General features: G+C 36.9%; 1 protein-coding gene across 1 annotated transcript in view; it reads right to left on the bottom strand.

Moving 5' to 3' along the window:
* RAB2A (RAB2A, member RAS oncogene family) overlaps nucleotides 1–18427 on the bottom strand; it is a 45634-nt gene that overhangs the window by 5163 nt on the left and 22044 nt on the right. The window contains exons 5-7 of the mRNA XM_051609770.1: nucleotides 15076–15158; nucleotides 13627–13719; nucleotides 9901–10012 (exon numbers count right to left, since the gene is read on the bottom strand). Of these exons, the coding sequence (XP_051465730.1) occupies nucleotides 9901–10012; nucleotides 13627–13719; nucleotides 15076–15158 (288 nt within the window). The remainder of the gene's footprint in view (nucleotides 1–9900; nucleotides 10013–13626; nucleotides 13720–15075; nucleotides 15159–18427) is intronic.

Below are 18427 nucleotides of genomic sequence, written 5' to 3'. Positions count from 1 at the left end.
CACATTCCATCTATAAAGTTTACTTCAGAGCAACAAAATCAGGATTTGAAGACAACAAACTCCAAACTAACACAACTGAGTATAAAGTATCTTCTGGATGCTACATTCAAGAGCAGTTCACCGAAGTGACGCAGCTATCCTCACAAAAAAAATAGTAAAATGCACTGGGAAAACACAGATTTAACAATAATCAGCCCCTTCCCCCTTCAACACAGTAATTACCCATGTACCGTACAAAGCAAAAAAACATACTGAGTTCAGTACAGACTATTTTAATATTCAACATATTGACTAGGACACCATTGATCTGAAAAAACGCACATTCTATTCACCTCAGTTCTATCATTTCCATTGTCTTGAAAAGACAATCTGACTGCCACAACTCCAGTGATTCTGCTGTACCACGCAGTGTTAAAAAAAGCACATACTGTTCCTCTGCATGGCAAAATGCCAGGCTGCACTGCATCACATATAAATAATTTGAATTTGAAAACAAAAGTTGCACAAGAATATAGAGCATAGTAAATATACCTCATGTTTTCTTCAGTTGGCATAGATTCTGAAAAATTACTCATCAGCCATGAAGAGAGACTGGAAACCCTTTAGACTTTCATATGTTTATTGTATCCATGCATTTTAAGTTAGCTTATGCTTCAAAGTTTAAGTGGTTTCAAAATAACCACCAGAAAACTTTACTGAAAACACAGGTCTACTTGCTTGAAGAATATAATACCTGATTTTGGAATTGCATACTAGTTAGTGTCACCAGTTAGCAAGGACAAGAAGGAGAACCTGATATGTCTGACTTATTTTAAAAATCTCTTTTTATACTTTTCTAACCCTTATCTGAAACATGCAGTATACTATAAACTCTCAATTATTTATGGGCGGTTTATCCTATTTGCAGATTAACTGAGGCATGGATGCAGAGAGACAGAGCTGTTTCCTCTCAAATCCAGTTTGGATTTATTAGACCATGTGCAGGGGACTGCAAGAACACAGCTGTAGCACTTAACATGCCAACTTGGATCCAGGTGCAGTTTAGCCACTTCCACACAAGACCTTGACCAGTAAACCCACAGGGCCTGAGCTGGCTGCCTACCAAGCCTACTGGGGTGGCACTGCACAATCCCAAAACGCCACTGCTACTACAGCACCAGACAGTGACACTGAGCACCTCCACCCCACATCAACAGTAACAGATTCTATCTGCATTTATACTTAGCCTCCTGAAGGCAGGGGAAGGCTCTAGTGCACAGTGTCTCCATTACTCACAAAAGGAAGAGAAACTTTTGCAAAAACAGTATGTTAGACTTCCAATATGCAATTCTAGACTACATTTCAGGAACATTTAAGAAAACAGTGTAATGTCAGGAAAATGTCTATATTTAATGTTTAACTCTTCGTTTTAATCGTCCTAAATCACAAATTACTGACGTTTTTATGCATGAGACTACTAAAAGTATCTACACCACAGCATTCAAAAAGGCTTTTATACAAGTTATTCAGTGATTTGTTTTAATGTAACCTATTTTCCAATCGTGTTCATGTTATAACTAGGTTCTCAAATAATACTAATACTCTGTGTCAAGGAAAAACTACATTACTGTACAAGTATGAAAAGTGAGTCTTGTAAGATGTGATATGCGTGTTGTGTCACACCTGCACCTACTGCAAAGCTCTCAAAGGTTTTTGAGTCACAATATACCAGTACACTATCACTTTACATTATTTCTGTAAGGAGTTTCCTAGATCGTATTGCTACATGGGAATCAACAAGTCAGGTCTCACAAAGGTTGCGCCTCAAAAAAACCCTACAACTAAAACCCCATAACCCTCCCCCCTCCTCAAACAGTACAGATGTTGCATTTGAGATAAATTAATTCTAAAAACACTGAACACAGAATTCAATCAACTTCAATTCAGTCTTAATCACACAAAGTAAACAAATAAGGTAGGTTTACTACTCGAGACAAAACCAGGAAGAATTAATTCTATAACTAGTACAAAAACCCCATAGGAAGTAAGGGAGTAAGCCTCTCAATACCTCTGTCTTACAAAAATTGTTTGTAGGAGTAATAATAAGCTAAGGGCACCAGAATGCAAGCTACAGAAGAGCTACATTTAATTTTTACTTGGCAAATGTCAGTAACATCACTTCTCTTTCTCAGAAAGCTAATGGCATTCTAAGTCTTGAGGACTTAGCTCCAAGCTGAACATAACAGGAAAAACTTGTAAGTGAATCACCAATACTTTTCAAAACTCAGATTTTACAAGTTCATCTTTGCTTAAAATTAAAATATATCCAGTTCTGCACTGCCAGCTCATGTGACATGCTGCCCTCTGGTGGCAATACTGAAGTTAAATTTCCTGCTTTGAAATGCACATTGGTTGTCATTATTTCTGAATGCTTTAAATGAGGAATGCTTAAAGATTAAATATCTCACAAATTCTAAAGCATGACCCTCACCTCTGTGGTCAGCCAACACCTACAATTTCTTCCTCCTTCCCAATTTCCCATCTTACCTTTAAGCAGCAAGATACAACATAGTTAGGTTACTCTAAGAATACACCTGGACACAGTAACAACATGGATCACAAATAGATTTACCCCATGACCATTCACCACCCCAGTGTATATGTGGTGCTGGATAGCCACTTACTAGAGTGAGATCCCAAAACTCTGAGCAGCTGTTTTCATAGAATCACAGAATTGGTTGGAAGGGACCTTAAAGATCATCAAGTTCCAACCCCCCTGCCACAAGCAGGGAACCCTACCACTAGACCAGGTTGCACAAAACCTTGTCCAACCTGGCCTTAAAAACCTCCAGGGATGGGGCATCAAAAACCTTCCCGGGCAACCCATTCCAGTTCCTCACCACCCTTATAGTGAAGAATTTCTTCCTAATATCTAACCTAAATCTCCCCTCTCTCAGTTTAAAACCACTACCCCTTGTCCTATCACTATCTTCTCTGATGAAAAGCCCCTCTCCAGCTTTCCTGTAGGCTCCTCTCAAGCACTGGAAGGCTGCTATAAGGTCTCCTCAGAGCCTTCTCTTCTCTAGGCTGAACAGTCTCAACTCTCTCAGCCTGTCTTCATAGTAGAGGTGTTCCAGGCCTTTGATCATCTTGGTGGCCCTTCTCTGGACTCTTTCCAACATTAAGACAATACTTTTTAAAGACTGAATGATCCTTCAGAAAGAAGCCTAGGACACTACAGGGGCTACAGAAGGGTTAATTATCAAGCAGTAGAAAGGTGTTATATAATGAACCTACACCCCAAAAAGCATCCCAACGTATTTGTAGCCTTATTTTTGAAGTAAAGGTGCACAGGCACAAACCAAAACTTGACAGCAATTTGTTTATATGTACCTATGGAAGTGCGATCTTTCTGACAAACATACTGGGAAGCCATTACTTCAAGCTCACATTCCTAGAGCTTAGAGTGTCTTGAAAAGCCCTGCAACTGCTGTCAAACACTTAAACGAACAGAGCACCTGAGGAAAAAAGATTATAAGAAACCCCCCCAGACCTAAGGATCCAACTCTCCAGCAGAATCCACAGCTCAGGCTGTCAGGCATGGAACACTTTTCATGCTCTTCAACAAGCCTGAAACCCTCAATTAACTGAGACTTTTTACTCTGATTATACTTTACGATGCCCAGAAGCCCCAACAACCACAGCAGAGCCAGTGCCCCTTCGTGCACAGTTGGGGCACAGTCTGAAGTTTTGCCACAAGGAGGTAAAAGCTGCAAATCTTCAAGGGACCCAGATGTCCTGTTCCTTCTCTTTCCGACAGCTAAATCAACATGAGCTTCACCTCTTTATTTTCTCATGGAAGAAACTGGCTAAAGTGCCAGCTTCACACAGCTGAAATCAAGGAACTTGAAGGAAAACTGGTTTTAATACAAGTTAAGATTAAACTAACTGTTGGGTTTTTTTAAAGACTCTCATGAACTAGAAACCCTGCTCTTTCGCAAGGTCTATTCAGATTACATCTCGTGGGGCACACTTTACTTCACTATGAAAACTGTTAACATCCTAGGGTTTTCAAATTTTATTAACTAAATCCTTGCTAAATCTATTACCACGTCAAACAATTGTTTAGCAACAATTAATTGTGTTTAGGGAGGATGTGAAGGGGAAATAAAAACAATTTCAAAAATCATGTCAAATTTAGAAGCTGCTAAGAATCTCATCTTTCCATGGGATTTCTACTTTAACCCTTCAGAATATTACTAAGGCCATCTTAATTCCTTTATCTGTGACTGAGTAGTACTGCTGCTGAAGCTACTGAGGTTTTGAATATTCTTCATCCGTTTAAGCAAAGTATGAAAGAGAATGCCCAATGAGAAAATTAAGTTTCAGCTGAAACAAAATCATTGAATGACCATCCAGCTATATGTAGCAAAAATGCTTCATTGCTCAGCCAAAACTCTTAGTCTATTCAGATTTAATCCTAAATAATGAATCCATTATTGCATTCTATTTATGTGCAGACAACTTGGTATAACAAAGATAACACTCTTAAGATGAAAGGTTGGCATAGAGCTATATAATCCCTTCCATATGGGAAACAACTTACTAAAACCAACTCCCACACCAGGAGTCAGTGATACACTAGTATGACTCAAGCAAGATCAGTTTCTGAACAGTGATGGTGTCTAGTACCAGTTTGACCAGTATCCAGAAAACTCTCTTCCTTAAGGTTGATCACATTAAGACTTATTAAAAGTAGCAGTTCGGAGTGCAAGAACAATGCACAGTTATTCCAGCTTCCCAAATACAGGTAGGCATCTTTACTTCTTGATGATCAGTGCATGTAAATTGATTCAAACAAATTATATTGTCAAGACACAAAGCTAAGTACTGAGTGCTGTAGGAGACTGTGTGGTCACCCTGAGTTCATGCAGGTGACTCTACTCTGCCTCTACAAGTGTGAAGACACTGACCAAGCAGAAACCACTCAGCAAGCTCTGAACTGCACATTCCAGATAAGACTACAATTAACAGTCACACACTGTTGTGGAACTATCAATGAAAAAAAAAAAGTTATAAAATTGTTAATGTCTCTTGCAAATGATAGAAAACAATTCTTAAGCATTATGTATAATTTTAATGCAAGGTAGGAAAGTGATGTTACGATTAAAACAAGTGCAAACATACCTGGGGTTTGGACCTCAGACTTATGTGTATACAAGTGAAAAGCCTACAGATACGCATCACAGTGTTTTCTTAGGAAAAAAATAAATACGTGACACTGAGTTCTGAAAGCAGTAGGTCAGAGCACACATACCCCATCCACAACTCAAGAAAGTAGAACAGATAACATAACCAAAATTCTAGAAGTTAATACTACGTTCTTTTCACCATGAATTCAAGTTCAAGGTTTCAGATAAAATTTAACTGTGCATTCTACTGGGAGAAAGCCAACAGCTATGCTCAGAGTGTAAATTACTCAACATGTCAAGATTTGTTTTCTTTAAAAAAAGGGATTAAAATAAATTAAATATTATTAAAAATAAATGCAGTAGTAATAGAGCTTAAGAATCATTGAGGAAAAAGGCACAAAAAAAATTAGTTATATTTTGGTAGCTAGCTACCTTGATAACTTTAGACAGTCTACAAGGAAATAAACAAAAAAAGCCCCCTGTTTAAATAAATATGGTACAGCTGAAGAGATTAATAAAACTGGCCTTGCACTGCAGTCAAATTATAAATCTGTGCTTAACTTCCCCCCTCAATTCTTCTGTGCTTCCAATGATTCAGAAACTCTTCTCACCCAGTCCCATTCCATATCAAACACAATAATTTAACTGTGGCCACAATGAATTCTTTGAAGTCTCCTCAGAAACTACAAAGGAAGGATTTTCCACTTGCAACTATCACTTACCTATTGTGCAAAAAGAGTATAAACATGCCCTAACAGCCTTGCACAAGATACACAGCTAACAGGATACTCTCCACTGCTAAACACTTCTATCAAGATGTAGGTTACAAGACATAATCGTGAAGAATGCAATGATTATTTTTAAACTATCTGACTTAAGATCCAAGCACTGAACAGGTCAACGTACTGCTACAGCCACAGATGGACTAAGGCATTACACACTGGTGGAATTCACATTTAAGCAAGGGAAACAGCTTAAATAATATTAATGACAGAAGCAGATTTGTTCATATAGAGAAAATGCTAAAGACTCCACCATTAGCTTGCAAACATCTACAGCAGCTATTTATGATAAAACAAAGTTGGGTTAGAAACAATTTCAAACTGATCACAACAAAGTCTAGAGGCTTGTCATACTTGACACTGAGAAACACGTATTTTCAACTAAAGAGAGTAAAAAAAACCTTAGAAAAAAAGTCTCCTCCAGTCATTTAAATGTTTCTGGTACAACACAGAAGACATAAATCCATGTGCTGCTGTCTTTCAGTGTTACATCCTCATGAAATGCAAGAAGTCTGTACACTGAATTGGTATGACTAGGACCACAAGACTTTTATGGCTACCTGCTTGTGCTTTAGGATGCAGATCTGTCTGTTAACTCACACAGCACACCACTGTACTAACACGTTGCCCCTCCTGAATTCCTCAGTGACAAGAACTTGGTGTTCAGCATACAAGAGCCACACAGTTACCATTGCTGTTGCTGCAGGCCCAGGAATTAGTCTGGACATAGATCAGAGACAATAAAGTTAAGAAATCCATTCTGTGATTCCTAATGCATGTCAGATCTTGAACCAGATGCTGTAGAAATGCTCATTTGATAAGTGGCCTATGCTTCCAGAGATAATAGGACAAACTTGATAGCATACAAGGCAATACCCTTACAATGAAGTAGCTGTTCAGAAAATGTGGATTGTGTCCCACAGTGTTAGTTAACTAACACTATGGGACTGATAACAATACAGTAACCTGTATAGCTAATGATTCTTAAGATACCGTTAAAGTGGGTAAAAAGCACTTGCTATCGTTTCTTTACACCTGTAGAACAAGCTGTACAGTGCTGAGATTTACTGATGTTAAAAGATATGTAAGAATTAATCCATATTCTGTAAGCTAAAATGACTTGAAAATGCAGGGTGAGCAGTTCAGAAAAAAATTAAGACTGCTGTAATGTTGTGTTTTTACAAAGCAGAGTAATTTACATCAGAACACTTCTGAAATTTTAATTTTTTCTATGAAGAATTACTTCAGAAGAGATAATTTTCAGAACTGCCTGGGAAGCTTCCCTTACTTTAGAAATTTTTTATATAAGCAGCCATCCTAATGAAGATTAGTTTACCACATTTCCTACCATAAAAACATGCATTACATCATTTGTTTTAAAAATAAGTAAATAAAATTATGGCAGCTTGTATTTCAAGCAGCCACATTATGGCTGTAAGATCAACTGCTTCCACATCCTAAGGCAGGCTACAGAGGACTGACTACAGGATTCAGCTATTTGAGGAAGGGCTACCACGAACAAGCCAAGATGATTCGTAAACCCTTAATAGCCTTGATTCTTTTGCCATGAGTTCTTTTGCCTTAGATTCAGAAAGAAAAGTTTGAAAACCAAAATGAGAAAAAAAACTCAAAACATTTAAACCCTAGAACATGTTTGGCCAGGAAATATGGATATACTTCCTGATTCTACTTTGGACAGATCCCTCAAAGTTGGATCTAGCAAGTTCTCTTAACTGGGTGCAAGAATCATGTGAGCTCTATTACTGGATACCATCTAGCTTCTTTGTTGTCACTTTTTTCTGACAATCACATTTACATTACTTCCTTCAATACCCAGAAAAACACTTTCATTATTTTTATAGCAACCACTAAGCAACAAAACACAGGCACGAATGCAGCAGGCCAAGGCTTTGTTAATCAACTACATTATCTCAGTATGGTAAAATCCCTCTTTTGGGAAATGAAAGAGGAAACAAGACACCAGTTGTATCTGGGAATGTTCTAGCCTGTTACATCTACGCATTTCCATAGGTACGCACCCATGTGCCTTACAGTAATAGTTTTTCTCCAACACACCCCTTCTGAGGAATATTTCCTACTGAAGGGTAAGGACAGAAGGCTGATAATGGAATTAAAAACTTATCGTAAATATTTTTTAAATACAGAGTAGAGAAAAGAACAGAGGCCTAACTGGTGCACATAATTCTTAAATATTTCTGAAGCTGTATTCATGTAAACTTTTGCTTAGATAAATTTTTGCTGTTACCTATTTTGAATCTACATCTACCATTTTTCTCTGGAGATATATCCTTCTCACAAGTAAAATCACCTGCACTTTCAGAACTGATAATGCTGTAACTTACACAGACATGTTTTGATATTGAAGATTCCTACAGGTACCCTGGAACTGTAACAGTTAACTATATAACCCACACATGATACAATATAAACATCAGTAATATATCAGCATAGATTTAAAAATGCTGCTGGGTACTTAAGGGGATATTCCTTCCCCCAAGCCCCATGGCTTTTTCCCCTCACCCTTCAATAACCTCCACACAATTAGAGAGAACCCCTCTTACCGCAGTAGTTCTATCTAGAAAGTCTAGTGCTTTTGGAAAAGATAAGCATTCTGAGACTCAAATGCATAAAAAGCGTTTTGAAAATTTATCTGAAACCTAAGCAAATAGTAAAAAGTGTCTGCTTCAACATGTTTAGCACAAATGCATTTGAAAACACCTGTTACAATGCACCAGATGCAAATTTATAGACTTGAAAGGTCCAGCTTTCTAGATCCAGTGTATTTCCACCAGTACAAAAAATTCTAGATCATGCACCTCTTGTAAGTGTTGCCTGAGAATACCATTTAAGGAGTGTATTTGGTTGTCACCAGAAAGTATGATATACTAAAGCTTTTCCAACAGAATTAGAAATTTAGTACATGCACAAAATCATTCACTCACATAATTTGAAATAAAGGCTTCTACTTGAACTTAAGACAAAAAAACTTAAGGCTCATTTTCCTCCTGATAATCAGAGATGCATTAGGTACTGGACAACTCATTCACTAGCATGTATTTTTTAATAGGAGTGAGGTGCTTATGTTAGAATCAGGCAGTAACAAAGCAGAACAGAACCAGAAACAAACTAGTGAAAGCTGTTTGTTACACTTACTATAACTTTAAAAAAAACCACTAAATATTTCAAAACTAGAAGATTTTAATATTAACAACATACCTCACCAGTTGTCCACTATTTTGCACTTAGGACAATTTTGGAAAAGAGTAAGCACAGATTACATAGTATGAGAAGCTGAACTATGTCATGCTGTTATAAAAAAAAGGTAACTGGGGATGTATGAAGGGCATGAAAGACAATCTTTCTGCTTTACACAGCACTAACATCTCAGCTGAGGTCTTTGTCCACGACTGTTCTGTGTCTGACAAGGATATTATGTTTTTTTACAGCAGCCTGTATAGTGCTGTGTTTTGGAGTTGTGACTAGAACAGCATTGATAACACACCCATGTTTTAGCTACTGCTGAGCAGTGCTCACAAAGTGTCAAGGTTTTATATTTCTTATTCTGCCCTACACAGGCTTGAGGTAGGCAAATTCTGGCAGGGTGTGGAGGTGCACACAGCCATGTTAGCTCACCAGAACTGGCCTAAAGGATACTTCGTATTATATGACAACACACTAAAGAGTAAGAACCAAAGGGTAGTTTTTCCAAAGTAGCTGCTGCTCAGAGACAGACTGGGAATCAATCAATTTTTGGGAAGCTGTGAGTGACTGCCTTTCCATCACTCTTTCCCCCACCTCTTTCCTTAATTTATCAAACTCTATCTCAGTGCCCTGAGTTTTTTTTTTGAGGAAGAGTGTCTGTACAGATAACCAAGTGCAAATCAAAACAACCATTTTACTAAAACACCAGTGTTCAGTAAAGTTACCTCCTCCACGTTGGAAGCAGTTTTGGCAGATGTCTCCATAAAGATAAGTCCATGCTCTCGTGCAAATGCTTCACCTTCCTCTTTCTTGACTTCTCGTCTGGATTCTAAATCACTAAGATGGAAAAAAATACATTAATTGCATGGTCTAACCTGTCCACGTAAATATTATTCTTCAGAGACATGCTTTTAAGCCAAGAGCCCCCATTAGAACACACATACACATGAATTCAAGCCCTTACATTGAGTAGAACTATTGTAAGCCTTGCACTTAGAGTACATTGAGTAGCCACAGGCACCATGCTTGCCTGAGCTATCTAACCTAGCTGACATCAATCTTACCGAAGACTTCAACAAATGGATTTCAACAGGATGCATGTGTATTTATGTAGCTATTCCTTGAATGCTAACTTTAGACATTGCCATTTCACTCTTTCTTACTATAATGTTATCTCCCAATCCACACTAAAGCTGAACTGATAAAGGGAGTTTTATAAGATATTTCTTAGTCAAATTAAAAATAATTAAAAAAATAAACCTATTTTTTCCTATTCAGTAACAAAACTTCATAGAATAAATTTCTGTTCTGATAAAAAGCAAAAATAAGTTATTTTGAACTACACTGGCTATTCTCTCCTGATAAGCTAGCATTTAGGTTTTGAGACTTCAGGTTTGGCCCTCTAAACGCAGAAGAATTTGCCGTGACTGTTATACAATTTCTTATTTCATGTTTTCCAGGCAGTTTAGATGGAAGTTAAATACTGAACAGAAGAACAGGAAAAAGCCCTCTTGGACTGGACAACTGAAGACACATCCACTTCTGTAAGTCACATAGACACATAAGTATTTCACCCTTACTTTTTAAAGCTTCTTTAGGAACAAGGAGTACAGAGTTTCTGTCCTTCTTTGTAAGCATATTACATATTGAGCAATAACAATGCTATATTTATAAATAATAAATATAAGATATATATTTAAATAAAGTTTCATTTAAGTTGTCCATGTAAAAATGCCTTCTCAGATATACATTTTTAATCTAAACACCCCTGCAAATACAGGGGTTTAATTTGCAGACAGAATACCAGTAAAAACTATCATACTGGGCTTCAGTGCTGCCACCCTTGTAATTATATATATATTAAAAATAAACAATACTCACTGCGGCATTTATTTTGTAGGAAAGCAGGTTTTTGGTAATTTTTACAACTACATGCTAGCTCAGATGAGTTACAGAGTCAAGACAATTCAGCACTTAATTTAAACATGGAGCATTTGAAAATAAGCATGTAAGAAATGTATTCTCAAAACAATTTTAAAGTTGATGTTCATTATATGTAAGCATTCCCAGTATCTCAGCCTCAGGCTTAAGATATCTTAACAGCGTGTACATTCTCATGTCCCTGAAATAACTGACACTGTACCTTTGAACTTGAGCAATCTCTTCATTTGCTACTACCACCTCAAAAATATTTAAAACCTTGATTCACTACAGCGTTATTTTCATGATAAGAGCAGAAATAAACAACTTTTGTATTGAAACATAGCAGCTGCATCAAAAACTGCAGTGATAACCCAGTCAACACTCACTACTAATATCTAGAAGTATTCTTAAAAGAGCTTTAACTGCTTCTACTAACCACAGCTGTCTTCCTCTCCATTCCAATAATTCGAAGCATTTGGTCATACTAGATCAATATAACTATGTTTTGTTCTGAAAAGAAGATTATGCATTTGTCATGTTTTAACACTAGTATTTGTAATGTTTTCAAAAAACAGTGATTATATTTCAGATTTAATTCTCAACACTCTTCAAATCCAGCAATAAATCAGTACTACAAATGTGTATCAAGTGTACTTTTGGGACTCATAAGAACAAAATTTATTCCTTCAAAAATACTGTGCAAGTATACTCTTTCTTCCATCCATCTCTAGTAGTATGCCCTACCATAAGAACTCCTGTACCAGACTTCCAGGATAGTGCAATATAATTGAAGGAGTTTTCTTCCTATCTTCCTCTCTGAGGCTGGAAAATCATTCCCTTTAAAAAGCTTCCTAAAGAACTTTTACTCATGTAGCACCTTAGTATGTGACTTAAAATACAACTAGTTTTTATTCTAACAATAAATGCACCTAAACTGTAACCGGGAATTACTGAGCTAGCTGGAAGCAGCACATTATAACATCCATTCGTGTGGTATAGTTTGCCTAAGCAGAATGCAAGACAAAAATCTAGCTTAACAGCTAGGAATAATGAGGAATAGTTATAGATGTCAACTAAGTATGCAAGCTTACATAATACTTATCTCAAGCAAATAGTACACTCCATTGTTTCTCTCAGTACCATATTTTCACTCACATAAGCAAAAAAAGCAGTTGGTCATAGATATCACAAGCTTACCAAAGCTTCATTTAATGAAGGAGATTACACATTTATATTAATTTGTGACGATGATGCTTATCACATTCCTCAATTTAAAAAATGTCACAAATCATTTTCCAGATTATGTATGAAAAAGTGGACAACCTTCACAATTACTTTAATGATTAACTTGTTTTTCAGGGACAAGTAAATGGTGGGGGGCAGATAGAGGAAAACAGAAGGGAGAAGAAGGGGAACGAAGAAGAAAGGTGAACAGGCCAGAGTATCAAAACCAGCCCCTCTTTACTACAAGGCTGTTTCCCAGGAGTATCTTTAGAAATGATCTGGCTACTCATAAAATTTTAAGGGACAACCACCATTATTTCAACTGGCATCTTTACCTTCAAGAACTACTGAGGCATGGAGACAAGTTAAGGTCAATTAGGTAAAGGCCCATGACTAATGGTTTATTAAGTTCTGAGATGGTGCTTTTGATATTTGGAAAAACCCTACATCCAGCAAAAAAAAATAATCTAGACATGATGCTACAGTTCATTGGATCAAGAACTAGAAAAATTACAGATAAACTTAACATATTCACTGATGCATTTTTATAAAGACCTTCAATACAGATCAAAGTCTTAGCATTAACAGGGACCCATTTTAGAACTTTGGACAGTCTAGCTGATGAGAAGACCAAGTAAAAAATTGTTTACAAACCAGGCAACACACTTTCAAAACTTTCAGTTGGATTTTCAAAATCCAGTGCCTAAGAGCAGCCTGAATTCACCAGGAAATGGTAAAAAAGCATTCTCTGCCCCCAATCCCAGCTAAAACAGACAGAATATGAAACAGGCTTAGAATTCAGAGGCATCTCATATAATCACCGAGGTATGCACTTTTTACATTTGAGGACAGTTTTAGAAGTGAATCCTGTAATTTCAAAAAAAGAGGCCTATACTGCATTTTCACCACTGTGATTCTTAACCAAGAACTAGAAAAGCACTTTAGAACACCTAAAATTAGCAGTCATATTTTCTTCATAATGGAGAAATCAAGGCGCTTCCAAATTATTCCAGATGTAAAAAAAAAAAAGGCATAAAGAAAAATAATTCATATAATTAATGACTTTATGCATTCACAGTCGATCCTTTTAAAATTACTTCTAAAAATGGTACTCAGAACAGAAGGTAACTGATTTACATGTGCTGCACATTGTAGTAGTCTAATTTGGAAAGGAAAAGTTGTACATTCACCAAAGAACTACATCCACCAACTGAAAATAATGTTAACATGCTACCTACAAATAAGAAAACACAAAAGCTGAAATCACGAGAAGTAGTATCAAATCATAGCTGGCTAATTTTTACCTTTTATTTCCAATAAGCATTATAACCATGTTGGAATTGGAATGCTGACGAGCATCTTCTAACCAAGTTGTCAAGTGGTTGAAAGTGTCCCTCCTAAATATGAATGAGAAAGAAAATTAAAAGTAGTATTTCAAGAAATCTCTTTCCCTTCTTTTAGTCAGCTTCTCTACTTGAGTAACCAACTCATTTATCAGTACACATGCTCCAGGGATAAAAGCTAGTAATCCCTTTGTGAAAGGGAGAACAGGTAAACAAAGTTAGTAAGTAAGGAGCATTAATGAACTCTGCCTAAATAGTAACTGAAAATGTTTGCTACAAACGAGAAAAGAGGATTCTTTTATCTGTAGGAATCTGTAGTTACATATCAAATCTGCTGAACAGAATTTAGAACTCCCTAATAGCCTCAGCGAACTCAAACAAAATTACAATCATATGGTAATATTTGTTCTACAAGGCAGAAAATGTTCAACAATTTTCTGTGAGTTTACAAACCGAATAATGAATGTAGCAGCTAAGTCTTTCAAAGTAAGGCACACAAATATGGCATATTACAGATTTTACAGAATGTGTACACAAAATATTAAATCACATGCTTGTGAAGTATGCTTAAGATTTCACAAGAGTAAAATCTATCAACCAGTGAATCAAAGACTCATTTGGTGGAAATCCAATGGAAAGAATACATTGCTTCCTAATATTTAGAAATAAACTGGGAACAATAGGAAAAACGTCTATGAAATATCTGGGAAAAGATGTTGCTTGATTCAGCAACAAGATAGAAGATCCACAAAGGGAGCAACACATTCTAATAGGATTTCAGAGCCTGAACATTTTCATAAACCAGGCACAGTACTCAGCTTTGCAAGTAACAATTTGTATAGAAACTTTATTCAATACAACAAGAAAAATCTTAATCACTTCTGAACAGCTGCTACAAAAAAATATATATCACACTAAGACCTTCATTTTCCCAAACTCGTAAAACACAGCAATGGTGGAAGTTTCCTGGTAATTTTTTGAAACCATATTTTGATGTTTTACTATTTCACTCCTTTGCAGAATGGCACTTCAGTAAAAAATCTGCTACAATTAAACAAAAATTATAGCTCATAGTAATAAAAGCACTATAAAGATATTAATGAAATATTTCAAGGTCTTTCTCAATAAAGGTAATCCAGAGGTTCATGGTAAAAAAGTTTATTCAAATATTTTGTTTCATTCTTCCTGAGGCTTTACACATACTTTTCCTCAACCACTATAGAGAAAATTGCATGTATATAGGTTACATGGGCTATATCTTGATTTTGAGCACTTAAGGAAAACATCAGATTACACAGATCTATACAAAAAGCCAACCTAAATTAGACATTTTAACACTGCTATATACCATAGCACAATTCTAGTCAGACATAAAATTTTAATCCTGTTATACCTCCTTGGTATTCTCACCTTGTAATGTCATACACTAGTAAAGCCCCTGCTGCCCCTCTGTAGTATGACCTTGTGATCGAACGGAAGGACTCCTGCCCTGCCTGTAGAAGACAAAGTTTCATTACTTATATCTCAAACATTTTTTTGGTGCAGAAAAGCACACATTTAGAATCACAGAATTCTACTTTTGAGAGGATGGGGACAAGGAGGAGTGTGGAGGGGAAATCAGAGAGGGAATAACTGGGGACAAAGTGTCTAACACTAGCAAGAGAAGGTACATAAGAAGAAGACACCAACTACAGCAAAGAGCTGTTTAAAAGAAAAAAAAAAAAGGGAACAAGACCTCTAAACCTTTTTTGGCAATCCCTGACAACCCAATTTACTGAATGGCTTCACAATACATGAATCATTATTAGAGCACAGAATGGACTCCTAGCAACTAAGCTCTGAAGACAAATTTGAAAGGAAGCAAATAACCCAGAGCTTCACATTTGAATTCAATAACCCGCTCCCTGGGGCAGCTGTTGACACTAGAATAAATAAAGCCCATTGTAAATAAATGATGAATGACATCTTTACGCCCACCATCTGCTGGTGTAAAGGTTGTTGGAAGGCCAAGGATGCAGATTTTATCCGTTATATCATAAACTGCAGCCAGCTTTCAACAGTCTTCAGATGGAATTCTTTTTGTAATCATTTTATTATGAAAAAACAGAAAATGGTTCTGAATTCAATTTTACACAATTCTGCTCTGCAGTTAATCAGTTTCCTCTGTACTTGATAAATAATGCTTGTCAAACAGCTACATGATGCAAGAGTCATCTTCATATACACTGGTGAAAAACTTCAGAGATCCTACATAAATTAGATAGCTCTCACAGAAAAGTGTTCTGTAAAAATCTCAGCACTTGAAACAACATGTTCAAAAGAACACAATCTTGAAAAATAAATATTCACAGCTGAAGACCTTGAGCTCCCCATGCTCATGTTTTTCAGAAGTGCTAACACCTGACAGACGTTAGAAGAAACATTTACTTTAATATTTAGTAATAGAAGCTTTAGCATGATTAAAGATAACACTGAACCCAATTTAGAAATGCTAACACAGAACATGATTACAAAATACTAACACTAATGCTGAAAAAAATCCTATATGCATTAAGATAGTGATTTGCAGAGCTACAGGAAACTACCCTGATTTAAAGCTATGAAAAGCAAGAATGAGATCTTCATTAATAAAAGCTACCCTTCAGCATGGCCACAAAATTAGCATACAAAAAACTTTTTCTCACAGTTACTGTACTTTTCCTAATATAAGGTCGTCTTGAACTCAAGGAGAACTTGATCTAGATTCTGTCACTGAACAAGAAGAGTGGTACAACAAGGATAGTCTTCAGAAAGCAAACTTATCTTCCAGAATAATCAGTTACTTCAGTTTCAGAAAACACTTTATCTTAGCCATTGCAGTGAAAATGTTACAAAAGACAGACAATATATTTAGTAGTTTCAACATGATTAGAACACTCTAGCATATGCACTTGGCCTAGAGTCCAAGTGCATCTTTATGTAAACTAAGGTAACAGAAAACAGAAAACCTGCTACTATGCACCAAAGAACAGAAAAAAACTCCAAGTTTTTAGTGCAGTACTTGGTTCTCTACCCAGAAGCTCCAGTAAACTCGACAACTTTTTCTGTGTGGTGACTAGTTCAAGTGCATGGTGTAGATGCATAAAATGTTTTCCTCCTAACTAGACAACAGAAGTTACTGCTACCAGTGTACTCCACGTATTGCCTAAAATAATACATGAAGCAGACTGAGCCCACCACATTTAGATTGTCAACCAAGATTGTCAGAGGTTCTAGCAAATCTTACAAGAATATACAAATTGTGAGTTCTTACAAGAATCAGTTACTTTGTGCTTACATATTAACAACAGACAACACAAACTGTATTCCCTTTCATTCTAAACTGAAGGAAACTGAATGTCTATAAATAAGCTCCGTATTGGTTCACGTATATATTTTAAATTATATATAAGAAACTTCATATAAATAATTTGCTGTCTATTTTAACAGTATCATTCTGCTCGAGATATAAGAAAGTCAGTCCAGTAGGACTAAGCATATAGAACATACTCCACAGCTTGCTTTTTTTTTCATACCACTATTACTTTGAGCATTTTTCATCTGACAATTTCCTCCCCTTTCCCCAATTTCTTTTTTCCAAAGGGTGCAAGCTATTTCAAAGTAGACAAAACCAAAGAACGTGCAGGCTATTAGCCAAAAAAGACTTTTTTTTGTTAAAGTGTGTTATAATTGTACTTTATCAGTCCTGCAAAATAGGACCAACTCAATTTTAGCTGCTTGCTATGAGGAACAACAGAGAGAAGTAGCAGTATAGAAGCTCAGTATAAACTGAAAACAGCTTTGATCCCAGAGAAAAGCTCTTTAACTAAAGTGGAATTAACACCATTCTTATCATCCCTTCCATGTCCCCCCAAAATCCAGCACTTTTTAAAAAAATTCTTCCAAATTAAAAAACTGATAGAATCACAGAATGGTTGAGGTTGGAAGGGGGCCTCTGGAGGTCACCTGTTCCCCCCATGCTCAAAGAGGGCACTCAGAGCAGGTTGTCCAGGACCTTGTCCAGATGGCTTCTGAAGATCTCCAGGATGGAGATGCCACAGCCTCTCTTAGCAACCTGTGCTGGTGCTCAGTGTGTGAGAAGGAAACAGTAAGAGGCAGCAGCCACTAAATGAATGTTAATCAGGGTATTTACCAAGTTCATATTACAACTAGTACAGGCAACAAAATCCTTTGCCTCAAGGCAACCCCTAGTTATAGAATCAGAATGGTTTGGGTTGGAAGGGACCTTAAAGATCATCTAGTTCCAACCCTCATGCATGGGCAGGGACACCTTCCACTAGATTGCTCAAAACCACATCCAGCCTGGCCTTCAACACTTCCAGGGATGGGACATCCACAACTTCTCGGGGCAACCTGTGACAGGCTCTCACCATCCTCACAGGAAAGAATTTCTTCCTAATAGCTAAATCTACCCTCCTTCACCCTTTAACCATTACTCCTTGCCCCATTTCTACATGCCCCAGCTTTCCTGCAGGCCCCCTTCAGGTACTGGAAGTCCACAATAAGATCTCACTGGAGCCTTCTTTTCTATCTGAGCAACCCCAACTCTCATCCTGTCTTCATAGGAGAGGTGCTCCAGCCCTTTGATCATCTTTGTGGCCCTCCTCTGGACTCTCCCCAGGAGCTCCACATCCTTCTTATGTTGGGAGCTCCAGAACTGGACACAGTACTCCAGGTGGTGTCTCACAAGATCCAAGTAACGGGGGAGAATCACCTCCCTTGA

Source organism: Apus apus, chromosome 2 (genome assembly GCF_020740795.1).
Source record: "Apus apus isolate bApuApu2 chromosome 2, bApuApu2.pri.cur, whole genome shotgun sequence".
Lineage (NCBI taxonomy): Eukaryota > Metazoa > Chordata > Aves > Apodiformes > Apodidae > Apus > Apus apus.
Note: the sequence above shows the minus strand (reverse complement) of the source record. Positions and strands in the feature narration are given on the sequence as shown.